Source organism: Ochotona curzoniae, unplaced genomic scaffold, assembly GCF_017591425.1.
Source record: "Ochotona curzoniae isolate NIBS_2020 unplaced genomic scaffold, NIBS_Ocur_1.0 contig_4148, whole genome shotgun sequence".
Taxonomy (NCBI): Eukaryota; Metazoa; Chordata; class Mammalia; order Lagomorpha; family Ochotonidae; genus Ochotona; species Ochotona curzoniae.
The window spans coordinates 7641806-7659536 of record NW_024466146.1 but is presented as its reverse complement, the minus strand read 5'-3'; the positions used below and the strand labels follow the sequence as shown (position 1 = coordinate 7659536).

The 17731-nt window shown below is 35.5% G+C and overlaps 1 protein-coding gene across 1 annotated transcript in view; it reads right to left on the bottom strand.

The window, feature by feature from the left end:
* Positions 1-17731, bottom strand: part of CPS1 (carbamoyl-phosphate synthase 1) — a 113446-nt gene that overhangs the window by 27594 nt on the left and 68121 nt on the right. The window contains exons 22-25 of the mRNA XM_040984625.1: positions 5469-5610; positions 4190-4255; positions 3664-3727; positions 1423-1604 (exon numbers count right to left, since the gene is read on the bottom strand). Of these exons, the coding sequence (XP_040840559.1) occupies positions 1423-1604; positions 3664-3727; positions 4190-4255; positions 5469-5610 (454 nt within the window). The remainder of the gene's footprint in view (positions 1-1422; positions 1605-3663; positions 3728-4189; positions 4256-5468; positions 5611-17731) is intronic.

The window sequence follows — 17731 nt, the reverse complement described above, 5'->3', positions numbered from 1 at the left end:
TAACTCCTAAAAGATTCCATGTATACTGCATAAGCTAATTAAATGCTTGAAACAGTAAGCATCCTGTGTACTCTATGTACCATTTCAAAGGGCATTGAGCTAGACACAGCTGAGTCTGTCCTAATGATCTACCAAAATTCTAAACAGAGCTGCTGAACACTTACACATGTATGTGCCAAATGCATTTGATCACTGTTTGTATCATTCTGAAATTTTTTAAAGATATATTTTATTTCTATTGGAAAAGCAAATATTGATTCACTCCTCAAGTGGAAGCAATGGCCAGAGCTGCACCGATCCAAAGCCAGGAGCCCAGAGTCTCTTCCAGGTCTCCCATGTGGGTGCAGGGTCCCAAGGCTTTGGGCTGTCCTCAACTGCTTTCTCAGTCCACAAGCAGGGAGCTGGATGGGAAGGGGGGTCGTTGTAATCAAACCAGCACCCGTATGCAATTCTGGAGCATGCAGGGTGAGGATTTTAGCAACTAGGTTAAAAAAGTCATTCATGTTAAAGACTCGAATATAATTTTTAATAATTAAGAAAGGAGTTGCTTCTTAAGAGCATAAGTTGAGGGAAAATACCTTAATTAATAAACACATCAGTATTTTTAAACGTAGCATTTCAAAACAGAATTTATATAATCCTAATTCAGTACCTTTTTTCCCTCCAAGTGATCCTATTTTACAAACAGGAATAATCCCTTGTGGTAAGAAACTATAATAATGACAAAAACACAACTACTGGGCATTTCTTAAATTCTTCAGTAATTTTGTTAATCATAAAAAGATTTAACTTGCTCTACAGACTTACAGTAACCTTTCTGTGTAGCCATTATGAACCCTTAGTGAAGGTACACTCAATAATATTGGCATGGGGACAGAAGAGCAACTTTAAGAACAGAATGATTACAAATTAAATCATTGATCTTATCAAAGCCTAGTGGCTTCATCTTTGGAAAAAGGACTCCTTCATGAACAGCTGACTTCTCTCCTCCAGTGTTTTTTCATCCTTTAATCACATCACATAAACTGGAAAGAAAATTTTTTGGTAGGTCTAAATAGTTAATAGTTATAGAAAATATTTGTCTGTGACCATCATGCGCTAGTTACTAGATTGTAGCTTGCACATCTTACCACACTTTTCAAGACACATGAACATTTAGAAAGCAAAAGTGAATTTTGCATGAAAAGTATCACTATGGGCCAAAGGCTTCAAAATAATAAGGCTGCAGTGATTTTTTTTTTAAGTTTCTCTACAAAATTAGGCAAAAAAAAAAAGACAGTAGTAGGCTTGTTCTCCTTAGGGAAATCATAATACATATCTATGAACACGAACACACAAAAGTGTGCACTACATATAGTTGTGGGTTTTTTCCTCTCTTTTTGTTTGGTTTTATTTTGTTTCTTTTTTCTCTTCTTTTGTTACCTCCTGATTGTAGATGTCCAGGATTCTTTCCAAAGACAGTTCTTCAAAGTACAGTTTGTCACATTCATCAAAGTCTGTGCTCACAGTCTCAGGGTTGCAATTCACCACCACGGTCTTCTTTCCAAGTTGACGAAGTGTGCGGATACTGGAGACAGCACACCAATCAAACTCTACACTGCTCCCTGCAAAGACCGGAAGATCAAAAAAGGGGGTAAGGAAAGCACCAAGTTACAGTACAAGAACAAGCAGTAAAACATTGATAGGTAGTCTAAGTCAGGGAAGATAACTCCTTCAATTCAATTTTTAACAATCTGAAATGTATATATAGACACAGACACACATTATATTAATGGTAGGAAAAAACGGTACGAGTTACATAATAACAAAGAAATGATAGCTTGTTTCATACACTAAGATAAACAAAACATAATCTCCATATTTGAAGAATTCAGATCCTAAATGTTAATGAGACATCATTATAAAAAGATACTACTCTATTTCCTAAAATAGAAATTTAAAGTAAACACAATTGATTTTGGTACACAAAATAGACATTCTTGTGATCAACTATTTTGAGCTCTTGGCTCACTCCTACCTATTTACCTGTTGTCTCGGGGTTAAACCCTGTGGTCCCTGAGGTGTCCAGAAATGCTGCTGTACCTTGAGTAAAGAAAAGTCCTGTCCTTTCTAAGCAGATTCTTCTTCTAAGCTTGGCAAGCCACCCTCGTAGCGTGAATGACCTTCTATGAAGTGACCTGAGTAATGAACTAAATGTTTCAAAATATTTCCTCTATTGGGATGACATACAACTTCATATTAACTCTTCAACATTAACTCTTTGCATTAGAACATTCTCTTTAAAAATACTGCCAAAAAATGTAACCCAACTAGAACAGTATAATAATTTCCATTATTAAATAGGCATATACTTGATAATCAGCTCAACTAGTCCTTCTTGTGCCCTAATGTAATGCAAAGTTATTACATGAACTAGATTAAATTTGAAGAGAAAGGTTAAAAAGGTCCAAAGGAGAGGCTGGTGAAGGTGTTAAGACCTTTGTCCATAATACAACTGTTGCTCTCTGGATGTGTAAAAATTCAGATTCTTATGTGGGAAACAGAATCCCTGATGCACTTGTAGGAGGTTGGTTTTTTGACAAATTGATCAGCTGGAGTCCTCATGAATTAATTTTCACTGTTGCAAAGTCCTCGGCAGAGGAGCCTTTGTTCACACTGCCTTCTGCCACTAGAAAAGCAGTGTAGACCTCCAAAGGACCAACCGGTCCAAAACATCATCTTGGAAGCAGAAACCTGACCCTCATCAAACAACAGAACTTTAAAACATCTTGGTCCTGCATTTCCCAGCCAGAACACTAAGAAATGTATTTTAGTTTTTAAACTATCCCAGAATTAGGTTAACTATTAAGTACACTTGCCAATATCACCATCCACTTAAATATATAGATTGCAACTCTATCAGATCTTACTAATACCTAATTTTAATCGGCTAGAGAAGAATTGTCACAATCTCTGATAAACATGTCTTAACTAGATTACAAATGTTCTATCTCTGCACCAATGAGATAACCTCTTTGCATTTGATATGAATAAAAATTGTATATTTTGCAGATATTTATCTGCACTGTAATTTTAAAATTGTAAAGTCCCTGAACAAATGCAGGTCCTGATTTTAAAAAGCTTTGTTAGTGGAAAAATAGTAAAAGTTAAATCCATTCTCCAGCCGCAGTAAATAGTTGATCCATTTATGATAAAATGATGTCATTGAATGAAAGGAAATATAGTTGGTCATCGAGATTTATGTTTCAGTCAAGATTATCCCACTAAATAAGCTGCACAGATCAGAGTTTTATCTCAATGTGGGGGGACTGCAACATAAAAATTTAAAGCTGGCACTATGATGTAGTACGTGAAGCTGTTACCCGTGGCATCAGTATCCCATATGGGCACCAGAACGAGTCCAAAATGTTCCACCTCCTATCCAGAGCCCTGCTCTTGTGACTGGAAAAGGGCCAGTGAATGGCCCAAGCGTTTGGCCCCTGCACCCACAAAGCAGATCTGAATAATGTTCCTAGTTTCTGGCTTTATGCAGCTATTTGGGGAGTGAACTAGCAGACACAGGTTCTCTCTGTTTTTTCTCTCCCTCTTTTTGCAAGTCGGCCTTTCAAATAAAAAAATATATATATATAGTAAGTCTGATGTGAATTTGAATCATATCTTTACCAATGTGATATGGGCCACAGCCTAGCACCATCATTCCATGATCATCAAATTGGATATCATGTTCCTAAAGGAAAAAAAAAAAACACAGAATTTGAAGTAGCTATTATTTATTCTCTCATTTAACTCTAATTTGTCCTCCTTTTAACTGTATCTTTTTAATTCTTCTTCTTCATATGCAAACTCTATTGGTCTCTGGGAACCCATAAACATAAAGTATTACACAGACTCTACTTGTTTGTAAAAAAATAGGTCTAGCTCAGTAATCTTAAATTAAATAGTAATGAGAACACAGCGTAATTACATGCTCGCAGAGGCACTGTCCCTCTCCTTTCACTTGCTTGACTTGAGATCTTAAGGCAATATTCAAAAGCCTGAGGACAGTAACACATCATTGTACTTAACCCATATGCTGCTATTTTCACTTCTGAATCAACAGATACCAAAAATACTAAAATTACATATCCCATAATCTGGCGTATCTACTGAATCTAGAGCTTTCTAAGTATAACAGTTTGGCAGTTCCTACCTGCCCATTGTAGGTAACATAGAGATAATTTGTCACTGATGGGTATTCTGCAGCCAGTGTATCAATCTGCAAGAGAAAATAAAGATGTCTAATTTGTACATTTTTGCTGTATCAATATTTTAATGCTTGTTATCATCAAGTATAAAACGGGAAATATATGTGCCTAATTGCTTTAAAATTCTGATAGTGAAAGGAAAGAATGATGATGATCAGTTGAAAAATAGTCACACATTGAATCTCCTAAACCAAAAAAGTGGCACACAGTCGACCAAGGAGACTTTCACAACCTGCTGTGTAAAGCAGCTGTGTATGGATTGTGAAATCAGAGTAAAATGACCTACAAGTAAGCGACATCTTTAGTTTGCAAATTCATGCATAGGATTTAAGTGATCTATGGCACAGAGCAATGGGATGACACAAATACCACAGAACATGAGCAGGGTATGGGAGAACAGGATTTCATGGAACATATATAGAAAAAATAAATCAATTCAACTCTCCAGGGCTGGTAGTTCAGCTTAGTGAGCAAGAATTTGGGGCAGACAGGGCAAGCTGGTGTAACAAAGGTGAGCAGAAAGGATGGTTATAATTGCTGAGTAGAAAATATTGCCACCAAACTCAAGACCTCAGAGCACGCATGTGCCCCCCTGAATGCATAGCGAAAAGTCAATGATTTTAAAGGACAAAAGCCAGCTAGTGTTACTTTAAACCAAGACATCCCATCCATTAAAGGCAAGAAAGAAAAAAAAAGAGAATCACAGTGGCACATCTAGGAACGTTCATGTGTGATTGTCATGAATACTAGATTAGCTCTTTATGCCCAGCCCTATCACAATGAATACTAAATGAACCATAATGATAAGGCACTTAAAATAAAGTATTACTCTGTAAAAAGTTAGTGCTGAAGGAGATAACTATCCTTTTCAAGAAGTTCAGCCACTATCGAACTGCAAGTCCTTCTGTTACACTTAGGTTGCTCTTACTGCACACAGGAAGGTATCTCAACACAGGTCAGAAATCAGAGGATGCTTCTTTTTATCACTGTTGGTTCAGGTAAGTCAGGAGTCAGGTACTCATTCTTATCGTAAATCTAGATTGTTCCTTCATCCTTTGCACTTTAAGCATAAATAAATCTATGTCGAACACAATGTTGACATTATGGGCAAAAAGCAAACAAGTAAATTCACTTGTCCAGTCTTTTTTATTAACAATGGCTGTTTTGAGTTGCTACCTACACTTCATCACAGAAATCCTGGGGAGAAAAGGATGCCCCATTTACCTGTTTAACCCAAGGGTGGATGTTTTTCTTTAACCGCAGCTCCCTTGTCTGGGCCTCAGTCAGTCCTAGGCATTTTGAAATCTGCTTGTCAGAAAACCCAATCTCCTTTGCCTTTCTCAGTGTTTCTTCTGTAATGGAATCACTAGAATTTAATGGAAAAAGAGAGATTCAAGTTTTCACCAAACACAGTAAAAAGCAGTGAACCGTTCCATTTCAAAAGCACCCAAGGCTCCTTATTTCCTCTTTCCGATGTGTTTGGATCTCATTAGCTTCTAAAAATACACAGATAAATACCCCACTAAATCTTCTTTTATGAAATCAACATTTCAAAAACTAACGTTTTATAAAACCTCCTACCCTGCGCACCCTCTTCATGTTTATTTTCTGAAAGTGCCTTCTTCATTGACTGTTATAAACAATGCGCTTATTCAGTAGTAATCACAGACTTTCCATAAACCCAGGAATGTTTTCTTAACTTTAATTTTCCTCAGCTTGTCATTTTATGACCTTTCTGATACTCTATTCTTCAGAAAGACACTCTCCCTGGCTTTTATTAAGCTCCTCGTCACCTACTTCTTAATCACGGTAACCATGTAGACTTTGGTTTCGCCATGGCTCTACTCACCATTCCCTGTTTTAGTCGGGCTACTTTCTATTCCTCTATAAATTTATCACTGTCATGGGCTCATGTAGCACAGCTGACTGATGAATCTCAAATCTACGTGACTTCTACTTTGGGCCTTTAAGTGCATAAATTTTGAAAATTTTTATTACTCTGGTATCCCAGCCATTATACTGGGCTAATCTCTGTAAATGGCCTTAATTTACCACTATTACACTTCTGTTTTGAGAAGATAATTTTATGTTCTTATACATATGTCCTATTTAAGCTGGATTGGCCTCTTCATTTCTATCAAGTATATTTCTTTAGTGTAACTTATTTATATTGTGCTTGATATACCTTTGACTTAGTCAATCTCGCCTCAACTCTCAGTCACCTTCAAAGGTCAACTAAAGTATAGTGTTGTAAAGATTGCCTCCCATTTTGTTGCCATTCATATTAAACTTCCTGGGTTCTTAACTACCTCGTTTGTTATCTTGGGCAGAACCATCCAGTATAACATTTCCTCACACCTTGATATTTTAATGTTTGTTTTTCCTGCTAGATTTAAGTTCCATGAAGGTATAGAATATATTTGACACATTCACCTAATTATGTCCAATGCCCAGTCAGTCTATAAATATTAACTGAATGAAAGGATCTGTAGCACTCTATTTTGTTTTACAGAAAGCGAAGGAATGATCAAAACAGAGTCATAACTAGATTTTAAAATAAACACAAAAACAATTTGAGAAGAACTAAGAACAGAATAAAATATTACTGCAAAACATCTCTAATCAAATACCTGTAGGCCAGTTAATTCAAGGAATATTCAATACAATAAAATTCAATTATGTTAGTTTGGTAGTCAATACAATGAAATTAAAATATATAACAATGTAGTGTCAGACAATCTAAATAAAACATTCTCTTGAAACACTATTACCCATACAATTGAATTAAATCTATCGTATTTTGCTCATTCTCATCATTAATCTTCTTTAGCTAAGCCATGTTCGGAGTGTGGAGTAGAGAGAATGAAGCTATTTAGAAGATGGCTATTTCTTTGGCTCTCAGATATGTGTATTCGAATTTTTTGCAGCTCCTACTCTTCCTTGTAAATTTGCGGGGTTTTTTGTTTCTGATGCACCCTGAAATCACGTCAACCTTCTCCAAATGAATGGAATCTCTTCTCTTTAATAGCTATTTAGATATGTCTGAAGGACAGAGTAAGAGAGAGAGAGAATACTCCCACTTGCTGGTCGACTCTTCAAATGCCTAAAATCACTTGGATTAGGCTAGAGAAAATAGCACAGCTAGGATTTTAATCCAGATTGTTCTTGTGATTCACAGGAACTCAGTTATTGAAACCATCACCAAAGCCCCTCCAGAACCAAAGCTGGATGTGAAATCCATGTATTGCAATGCAGAATGTAATCATTTTAATTGGCATCTTAACCACCAAATATTCATTCTTAGACTCTTCAATTTTTACTCCCATTTTTAGTGTAAATTTTCCCAAGTATTTAATAAGAACATTTTAGAGCAATAAATTTCCTGTCAAATTCTTAAATGCAACCTATTATTAAGTATTATTACTTACAATATATGCCAAGCTTTATGCCATATGTTCTAAAACTTCTTTCTAATAATGTGGAAACCACTCACTACATAGCCATTTTAATTTAATGTTTAATTGAAAACTATAGATAATTTAATCTCATGATGGTTTTGATCTATCACCACACCAGTCTCATTACAAGTGCTACAAGTGCTATGCAGCAATACACAGCCACTGCAGAGCACAGAATATCATGTCATCAGAGAAATAACTGCTGAGCAATATTGCTGAGAAAATACAGAACAATATTTGAAACAATGAACTGACAGTGACTCAGAACATTTCATGGAGCATTCAGCTATATGGCACAAATGAGCTCATGAGAAAAGGTGGAAGTATTGACAAACCTATGGCATTAAAGGGACAACAATAGAGCTACAAAGAAGGTTCAACTTTATACAGATGAAGGAGTTGACAAAGGGAGACAAAACACACACACACACACACACACACACACACACACACACACACACACACCTTCCATCCACAGTTTATCCCCCCAAAGACCAACAGCATTCAGATCTGGGCTAGGCCAAAGGAAGCAACCACACAAATTTCATCTGGGTCTCCCACATGGGTGTCAGGAAACCCAGCTCTTGGGCCATCTCTTGCTGCCTATCTGAGAGCATTGGTTGAGCTCTGGATAGGAAGCAGAGCAGCTGAGCATGAAACTCGCCCCAAGAAACAGGATATGGGATATAATTCTTAATCACAAATGCCATGTTGATCTGTGGCTAAATCACGTTCCCCTTTTACTCTTTAGTTTTTTAATGCGAAGGTCCACAGAGCACATGAGGGCCCTCGAAATATTCATAAAAAATGTCTACTGTGGGGCCCGGCGCGGTGGTGCAAGTGGTTATGGTCCTCGCCTTGCACGCCCCAGGATCCCATATGGGTGCCGGTTCTATCCCGGCAGCCCCACTTCCCTTCCAGCTCCCTGCCTGTGGCCTGGGAAAGCAGTCGAGGACGGCCCAAAGCTTTGGGACCTTGCACCCCCGTGGGAGACCCGGAAGAGTCCCCTGGCTTCAGATCAGCATCAGCCGTTGCGCTCACTTAGGGAGTTAATCATCGGACAGAAGATCTTCCTCTCTGTCTCTCCTCTCTGTATATCCGCCTTTCCAATAAAAAAATAATAAAAACAAATCTCTAAAAAAAAATGAATTTGAAAACCCATTTTTGCACTAAACTTGTCTTTCATTACAATTTCCATGCCCTGTTTGAAGTGTACATGTATCCATAAACATATCTAGGAAATATGCATTCTTTTTTCCTCTACCAATCACATAAAACAGGACTCTTTCCACTAAAGAAATTAAAGAACAAAATAAAGAATGAAAATAGGAGGCAAAAAGGGAGAAAGGAAAGTAGGAAGGTTCACCGATAGGTTTGGCCATCTGTGTGAAAGGTGAAATGCTTTAACTTGTGTTCAGCTCCAGGGGCAAGAAAGAAGTTCATGGCTAAGAGGAATTCAATTGTTGCTACTCCCCCACAATATGCCACACTCCAGAAAATTGGTTGTTTCAAATTTCAGAGAAAAGCAATAGTAACATAATATAATGGCTGTTAATAATATTTCAAAATGGGGTTGAAAATTATTTCTGCACAGGTGTCGCTTCAGATTAAGCCAGATGAAAATTTCGAAACAGGTGCATTGAACCAGTCCTGCACAGCACATGTTTTAGAGTATCCTAATGGATTCTTAAAACATTTTCCTGGTGAGCCTGGAATGGCTTTACCTTTTGCACAATTTCCAAAGATCTATATCAGTAACATGCTACAATGTTGTTAACGTCTCAGAAACTGTAGTGTATTAAATTTGGATAACATACTAATTCATTCATGTTTATCTACCTTAAGTGCAAACAGTGGATAAGTGAGTTTGATGCTCAAAGTGAAGTATTTTTCATCCCTCTGGTTATTAATTTCCACTTTTTAGAAATACTCATGAAATTGTGCAAGATATCTTCAATATTTCTCACTGAGATAGAGATTTGGTCCTACCCACTGTGACTACTACAAAAGCAGGTAAATTAGAACCATTCCCACACGCACCACTCCCTAATTCCAAGACAGAGAGCTAAGTGGACTTACTCTGTGTTTCCTTCAGCTTCTGCTTAGTACAGGGCTGGCTGGCAAGTCATGACATACAGAAGGAAATTGACTTTGTTCCTAATTTGTTCGGATACAAAATTTTATTTTGTGTCCCATTATAATAAAATAAGAGACAATTTGAAGACACGATTCATTAGCTTTGGACCAGTGATTTGGATAAGGTTAAACCTCTTCAGGAGTCAAACACAAGATGAATAATCCTAAGTGAACATGAAGCTCATTTAACAGAGATTCAGATCCACGCTTCTCAGTTTTATCTGCCAATATTAGGCTGCCCTCCATCTTGTCTGCTAAAAAGAACTGCTATCACAGTGAGCTGGAATTGTTTCAAGTCAAACTATGTAAAAGCTTCTTTTAGGAATTTTTCAAAAGGAAAGTGAAAACCTTAATTTGAAGCAAACTCAAAACATAATAATCACTATGTAGAAGTAAAAATGCCAAATTCATAAATCAAAACTGCTTTTTGAAGCCTCAATAGGGAATGACCCATTTATATTACGGAGTTAATCAAAGGAACACTATGCCAGAAAAGAAATGTGATCAGTTGAAAAGAACATATTGCATGGCAACCCACAGTCTTAAAATATGTGTAATAAATTACCCTTCTGTTATTTGGTATGTCTTTTGTAAATAAGTAGTCTATTTATCTTTACTTTTTAAAATACATACACATTAAATCCATATTACAGAACTGTGTCTGCTAAAATGTGCTGTCTATACAGCTGTTCTATCTCCTACAAGCTTTCTTTGTTTTCAGAGTTCAAGGACAAACTCATAAAAGCCTAGACTTCATCACTGCGTATAAAATCTAAACAATCAAGTTCAGACACATCAACTACCTGGGTCACTAGCCTTTTTATAATCTTGCTTGTGTCTCTACTTAGCAAGATAAAATGACATTTTAAAGTCTTAGAGTGAGAATAAAGATCTTAAAATCAGACAAGCATATTTTTTTCACACCCTCCATGATCTTTTAAGAATCAGACATCATGGCTCAGTTTCCACAATGAGAAGTCTCTTGTGTGTTCTCTCATTTGTAAACAATACAAGCCTTGCCTCCGTCTCCAACTTCCAACGTAGATTTTTGTTGTTGCTGCTGAACATTCTACCACCTTCTCTGAAACTTCCTCCATTCACACTTCGTCTTCAATAATAAATGATAAAAGGAAATGGAATAAATTCCCCTTAATGAGCAAATTTTCACCTGGCACAGAGGAGCTGGGGAAATCTATTAACTGACTGGAGGAACGCCTGGAGCCTTGCAATTACCAGGGGAGCCAGCGCACTTCACACAGTCCTCTCTTCCACTTGACTGGCTTTTATCTGATCCACCAACTCACAAGTAATACTAAACAAATTTCCCTCCAGATTGCACAAGCTCTAATGTGAAGATGAGCACTCCACTTGGCCTGCAATTACAGAATGGCCTAGCAGTTTTGTTATTAGTCTCTTTTAAAAGAAAATCTCCCAAAAAGTAGAAGCAGAAAAAAAAAAAAGCCACTACTAGAAATCAGTAATAGCACCCTCTTTATAAAAAAAAAAAAATGAAGACAGGTATTCTGTGCCTCGCCACTGACCACTACATGCCCCCTGAGTTTTGCATGGCTTCATGGATTATTTCCACTATTACATTGACCATGCCACAACCACAACAATGTCATCAGGGAAAAAGTTATTTGTCTTCTCATTTTTTCTTTCAAATTAAAAAAAAAAAAGATTGCTACCAATTTCCTCAAAAAAATGAAAAAAACAAAAAAACAACAGTGGTATTTTTGACAAATAGCAGAGCTGTTCACAAAAATCTAAGCATTTAGCCAACTACTAATTTCGCCTAATTTTTGAGAATCTCATGGCTTATTTCTGTATAGCAATAAGGTTGTTCAAAAAATTAAGGAAGACTTTGATATTTCTTATAAATGAGTAGTACCTAGGCCAAATTTTCAAGGAAAGTATGGCATCATGAAAATTATATAATAGAATTCAGATCTAATCACTATCACCTTAACACCATCACCAGAATGCTGTAATATTGTAGGCATTGGTATTTACCAGATGACATTCTTAAACCATATTTCACTTTTAAAAGCAGTAACAAAGTACTACAAAAAATTGATTTTGTAGACATCTTAAAATATGCAATTTTAATTTCTTGATTTTCATATATTTTTATCAATCTTTAAGGACTTTAACAATTCAGAAATATTGTGATATTATGTTAATGTGTTAATATCATTCATTTACTATTGAATATAATATTAGACCTAATTACTTGCAATACTCGAGCCTTACATTACTTGGTTTATGAATAATTTTTCTAATTGAAATTATTAGAACACTTTCCTCTTCTGTTGATTTGATGAAGAACAAAGGCAAACATACGTGATCAGAGTAGCAAATCATATTTTTCATTTGATTTCTCATTTGATTTCTCAAATCAAGATTTCTCATATGTGTAAGTCCAGAATTTAAAATCTCACAGCTAGAAAGGAACATTGTAAGCTTCAATACAGCTGAGAATGAATGAGCATTCTTTCTTGTCTTACAATCCATTTCACAAATCAATTTATTTTAAAAACCAAAAAAAAAAAAAACTTATTTTAAAGCCTTTTCATGATCTTTGCTTAAATTCAGCCCTGGGGTGGAGATTTGGCATAGCAGCAGCCTATTGGGATGCCTGCAACTATGCAGGAAAGCCTGGTCCAACTCTGACTACTCTGTTGTTTTACTATCCTTTTTTCAGTTTCTAAACTTATACTATTGTTCATGTTGCTCAGAGCTTCAGCGATATACCCCCAAGGTGATAGAACTGACTTGTTCTCATGCATTAATACATGCCTACTTTGTTGTGATATGCTTTCCTGTTAATAAGCATCCTAAAAGGCAGTAGGTGATGACTCAAGTACCTGGGTGTTGATCACCCAAAGGGAGAACTGGACTGAGTTCTGAGTCTCCGGCTTGGGTCTGCCCATCTCAGGAAAGCACTGACATCTGGAGGATAAACCAGCAAAGGGAGGATACAGTGTGTGTGTGTGTGTGTGTGTGTGTGTGTGTGTGTGTGTCAAGTAAAACGAAATAAAAAGAAAAAGAAAAAGTCTCAAAAAGCACTATATAAACTACTTTTTGAAATTGCATCATTTCTACAAAGTACTTTTCCAAAGATCACATATGTTGTTCCAAGCCTTTCTCTATATAATTTTCTTTGACTTCTAGAAATTGGCCTTACCACTCAGATAAGATGATGTGTGAAGTGCTTAGCACCATGTCAAGAAGATAAGCAGTGCTTCATCAATGCAAATAAATAACGGCGTAAAAGAAAAGAAGGAAAATAAAAGCACTGAGAGGGAAGAAGGGGAAGAAAGGCAGCAAGACTTCAGCAGAAGGAATGCAGCATATCAGTGCAATTTGGCCCAGGACAATGTTTTGTCCTTTGCATTTCCTATGAAACATTCTCTTATCCATGCTTTACATTGGTTTAGGCCACCACGCTTTTTTAATCCTTCCCCAAAAAAATGGAAGTTGATCTTCTGAACAGAATGTGCTTTCAAGCCAGTACCCCTCTACTGAGAAGTATATTGGCTGCCTTTCTCTCCTTGGAATGGAATGACATATTTCTTCTCCAAGGTCACACATGGAGGCTTTATGCCTCCATAAGGGCAGCTCAGACAAGAATTAGCACATGAAAAATTTCTGGGGTCCAGCAACTAATGATCCAAGTTCTGTAATTATAGTTCTTACAGCCTTCTTTGCCTAAATTGAATTTCTGTTCCACACTCAGGATTTATTTATTCATACCTGCATGAACATGTAAGGTGTGTGCACTTCTTAAAGAAAAGATCTAATTGTATAAACAGATAAAATGATATGTTACCCTTATAAACAGTCCTTTATTATAAATAAAACAAAATTTAGAAATTTCTAAGATGTCTGTAACCTTGAGAATCCTGTTCATGTCTTGACAGGTGATTTGCAAGGGCTTTCTCCCTGCCAGGATCCCAGTGTTTTGCACACAAGGGTTCTGGAAAAGGGCACCTTCCTCTCACTGCTTCCACTCTAAGTGGGGTCAACCACGCAGTCAGGAAGACACACAGCTCACAACTTGACAACTCAGGAAATGCTGATATCCAGCTGTCAGATTTAAAGGACGGACGTATCTGAACAAGGAGGCTTGTGAACAGTGGGAGTGACTAAAGCCAAAGGCACCAAGGAGCTCCGGGCCACATTCCCTGATGTCCTCTGACTGGCACAACTTAAGGGATGACACATTTAACTCTGACTCAGTTTCACCACCCATAAAAATAGAATTGTGACATTTTCCAACTGTACTGTAACAGAAATGCACCATAAGGTCACCAGAATTACATGAGCACAAATTTCTCTATTATAGAAATTCTTACATACATATTTCGATCATTCAACGTTTTTTCATGGCTAATGAAATCATCTTCATACAACTGTATTTACAAATGTTTCTCATGAAAACTTTTCAGAAAATGTCTTAATTTGCAAACATATTTTTACCAAAAGTTTGCCAATGCTGGGTTGTCCTCAACAGATAATAGAAATAGTAATCTTTATTTGATAGTACAAATATTAATAAGATTTCTATTTATTAGAAAGTTATTCATTATGAACCTTCTTAGCTAGTTAGTAGATTCATAGCTACTTGGAAAAAAATTAAACCTAAAGATGTTGATTCATAATGCTTTCCAACAGAGTCAGTTTATATCTTGCACAATTGTACATTTTCAAGTTAATATTTTTGTGATTCTCTTTGTGCAATCAAGAATTATAATGCATTTTACTTTACTATATATTTTCTTTGCTTATGATAGAAATCCTTTTTCTCTTTCTTATAACATTTCTTTCCTTATTTAATTAATATTTTATGTAAATACTGGTCAGTGTTTATTGTATGCAATAAATTATATACTAATTCCTAAGGTAAAAAAAAGTATGTGAATCAAAGATCATTGTTTTCTGTTTCAAAATTATTGCTGCTCTTTAGAAAGATAAGTTCTATTCTGAACTCATACTAAACAAAATTTCCTGCTAAGAAGACTTTCAATAAAGTTATACTAAGACATTATAGCATTTGACATACATACCTTAATGGAATTCACAATTTGATTGACAGGTTGTACTAGCATATAGGTAGTAATTAGAGGAAAGAAATTATGTGATTTCTACTATTATGTACAATGACTAAATAAATAATAAACAGCATAAACATAGTAACATAAGAGCAAACAGTACTGATCAGCTCTTGAGTGGAATCAACTTCCTGTTTCTCAACATGATAGTCTAGCTTCTACTGCTACCTCAGTATCGCCAGATTTAGCAGGATCCTTCAATCCCTTTATCGCCTCTCTCTCTAAATATGCAATCCTGTTGGGGTTGTCTTCCTGTTTTACTTATTTTACTTATTTTGCTTTAAATTATTTCTTCCCTTGTCTTCCATGACACTGGGATATAATGAAGAAAAGAAATGTGTCCCTGGATTGAATAAACCCTAAAATTAAATCCTTGCTGCAACAACTAGGACCTGTGAAACCATGGAGACTTCATTTAAACATTCTGAGCCATTGATTCTTCTATAAATACGATGTGTTGATATAAGTGCTTTACAAGTAATCACATTTGGCTTTACATGAGGTAACTTATACAACATGTGTAAAAGTCTTACCTCCAATGACCTTTCAAGAATTCATATTCCTCCTTTCCACATTTTCATTACTGCATCCTTACTACGTATAGCTAGTAGCATAGGCTATAAACCCACTGTAGGCAGGGTAATGACTAACATGTATTCATCAACAAATGCCATTAGACCTCAACAAGTACCCTATACACAGTGAGCATTTAGCAAATATAAATGACTGATTAGATGAATATTTGGTCTCATAACAAATTGTAATAAAAAGAAATACCATCACATATACACATAGCCTATCAAGTCTTGAGATCAGAGATATTGACATAGATATAACCTAATATTTCTAAGCACATGCTATTACACATAAACAAGATTTTTGAACTATTTAGCATAAACTATACAAAACACACTTTATTAAAATCTGGATAGCACTATGAAAGCTATTTAAGTGAAATGTTCCTCTTTTTAATCCCAGAATCAGAAGAACTGTCCCACAATTCCATAAATTTGTTATTATTTGTAAAAACCATGAAAATATTAAATAAACAATAAATCAAACCAGAGTCATAAATATTTGATATAAAACTATGCTGTATATAATTGAATGAATCAACAATTTGAAAAATAATGTAATCTATCAAATCCATATTACTTAAAATGTCCTTAGGACATAAAAGTAAATAAATATAAAATGTATTTTTATCATATGCACATAGAATCATAGACTTTTCCCACTATAATACTCTATTTCTACAGACGAAAGAAAACGATTTGCTTACATGAGCCCAACTTTTTGGTATTCTTGATTGGTTTACTTATATATGTGATTTGGGGAGATAAAAACTGTAGAATACATAGTCACAATAAAATTGTTTTATTCTAAAATTAATTACTTCACACAGTATACGTTACATGAGAGGCCTTCAAAAATATTTGTGGAAACTGGAATTAAACATAAGTTCACTTTGTTGTGAAATATTTTGAAGTCCATAAGGCATTTTTCATTATATATATTCTCATGAACTTTTTGATGATTCCTCATATGATTGGATTTTTTTAAAAAATTGCAACAAAATATACTTACACTTTAATTACAATCTTTCATGAACTTTAAAAAAAACACCCTCCAATAATTAGCTAGCTGCATGACTTCAAGGTAAAATAAGTGTGGAGCATTTTAACTGTGGAAAAGCTGAGACTTAGAAATAGAGTGTGAGTTAGTAGTGATTTAAGGAGACAGAGATCATTACTACAAATCAAAACAGTGAGTTCCACTAAAGTATCTAACCATTTCCATTTCTATTTCCAATCAGATATATCACAGATATATGTAACAGCAAAATATCACAAAACAGTAACATGCAATCCTACACATTTCTTTCCCTGCATTATTTTTATATTTAATGGGTTTTTTTTTGCAGCAATTGTTAACTTTTCTGCTAGAAAGTAAAAATTATCATAGGAAAGTAAAGTATCAAAATTCTCTTTCTTACATATTAAGTTCTAACAATTCTTAGGTGACATTTTCCCCCTGAGAGCTTCAATCAAATCTAAGTACAAAACAACCCTGTCTGGTTTTGCCATGCCTTGTGAGCAAGTTAAATAAAAAGTCAATAGAAACTAACATGTGTAGGAGAGGACATTCAAAGGGAGTGTTCCAGCTAAGGTGACACCTGCATTATTACATCTGCCAGAAGTTTGTGGCTGCAGGGAAATGGCTAACTTTACTGAGCTCAATTTAGCACTTGAATGCTCAAGTGGAACTCTACACGCTTGCTGTAGATTGTTTTTCTAAACCATAGGCACACCTATAGTTTTTTTAGCACTCACCAACAGACGTAGTTTATCACGTTGAACACAGAGATGTTCAGATGGAAACTGGGCCCTTCAAAACTGTGGTTTACTGTTCTCTACTATTTGATTATAGCAGTAAGTGGCAGTGAAGGGGAAAGCAAATATAATGTTAATATTAGGATTCGGGCAGCAAAAAGTAATTAAACTAGTGGACAAAAGCAATTTCTAGATGATTTGAAATAAACACACAGTAAATTAAATTTATGTCAACAATGACTAGGGAAATAATTCAAAATCTTCGTTTCCAATACAGATCTCAATAATTGTATCTCCTAGTTAAACAGATTCTTTTTAAACAATCATCTATACTGTTACTAACACAAATTGCAGGCTTGTGAATGAAATACAAAAAAAAAAAATCCATTTCAGGGTAATTTCCCAAACTGAATGTGAGGCAAAAGAAAAAGAAAGTATTATCGAAA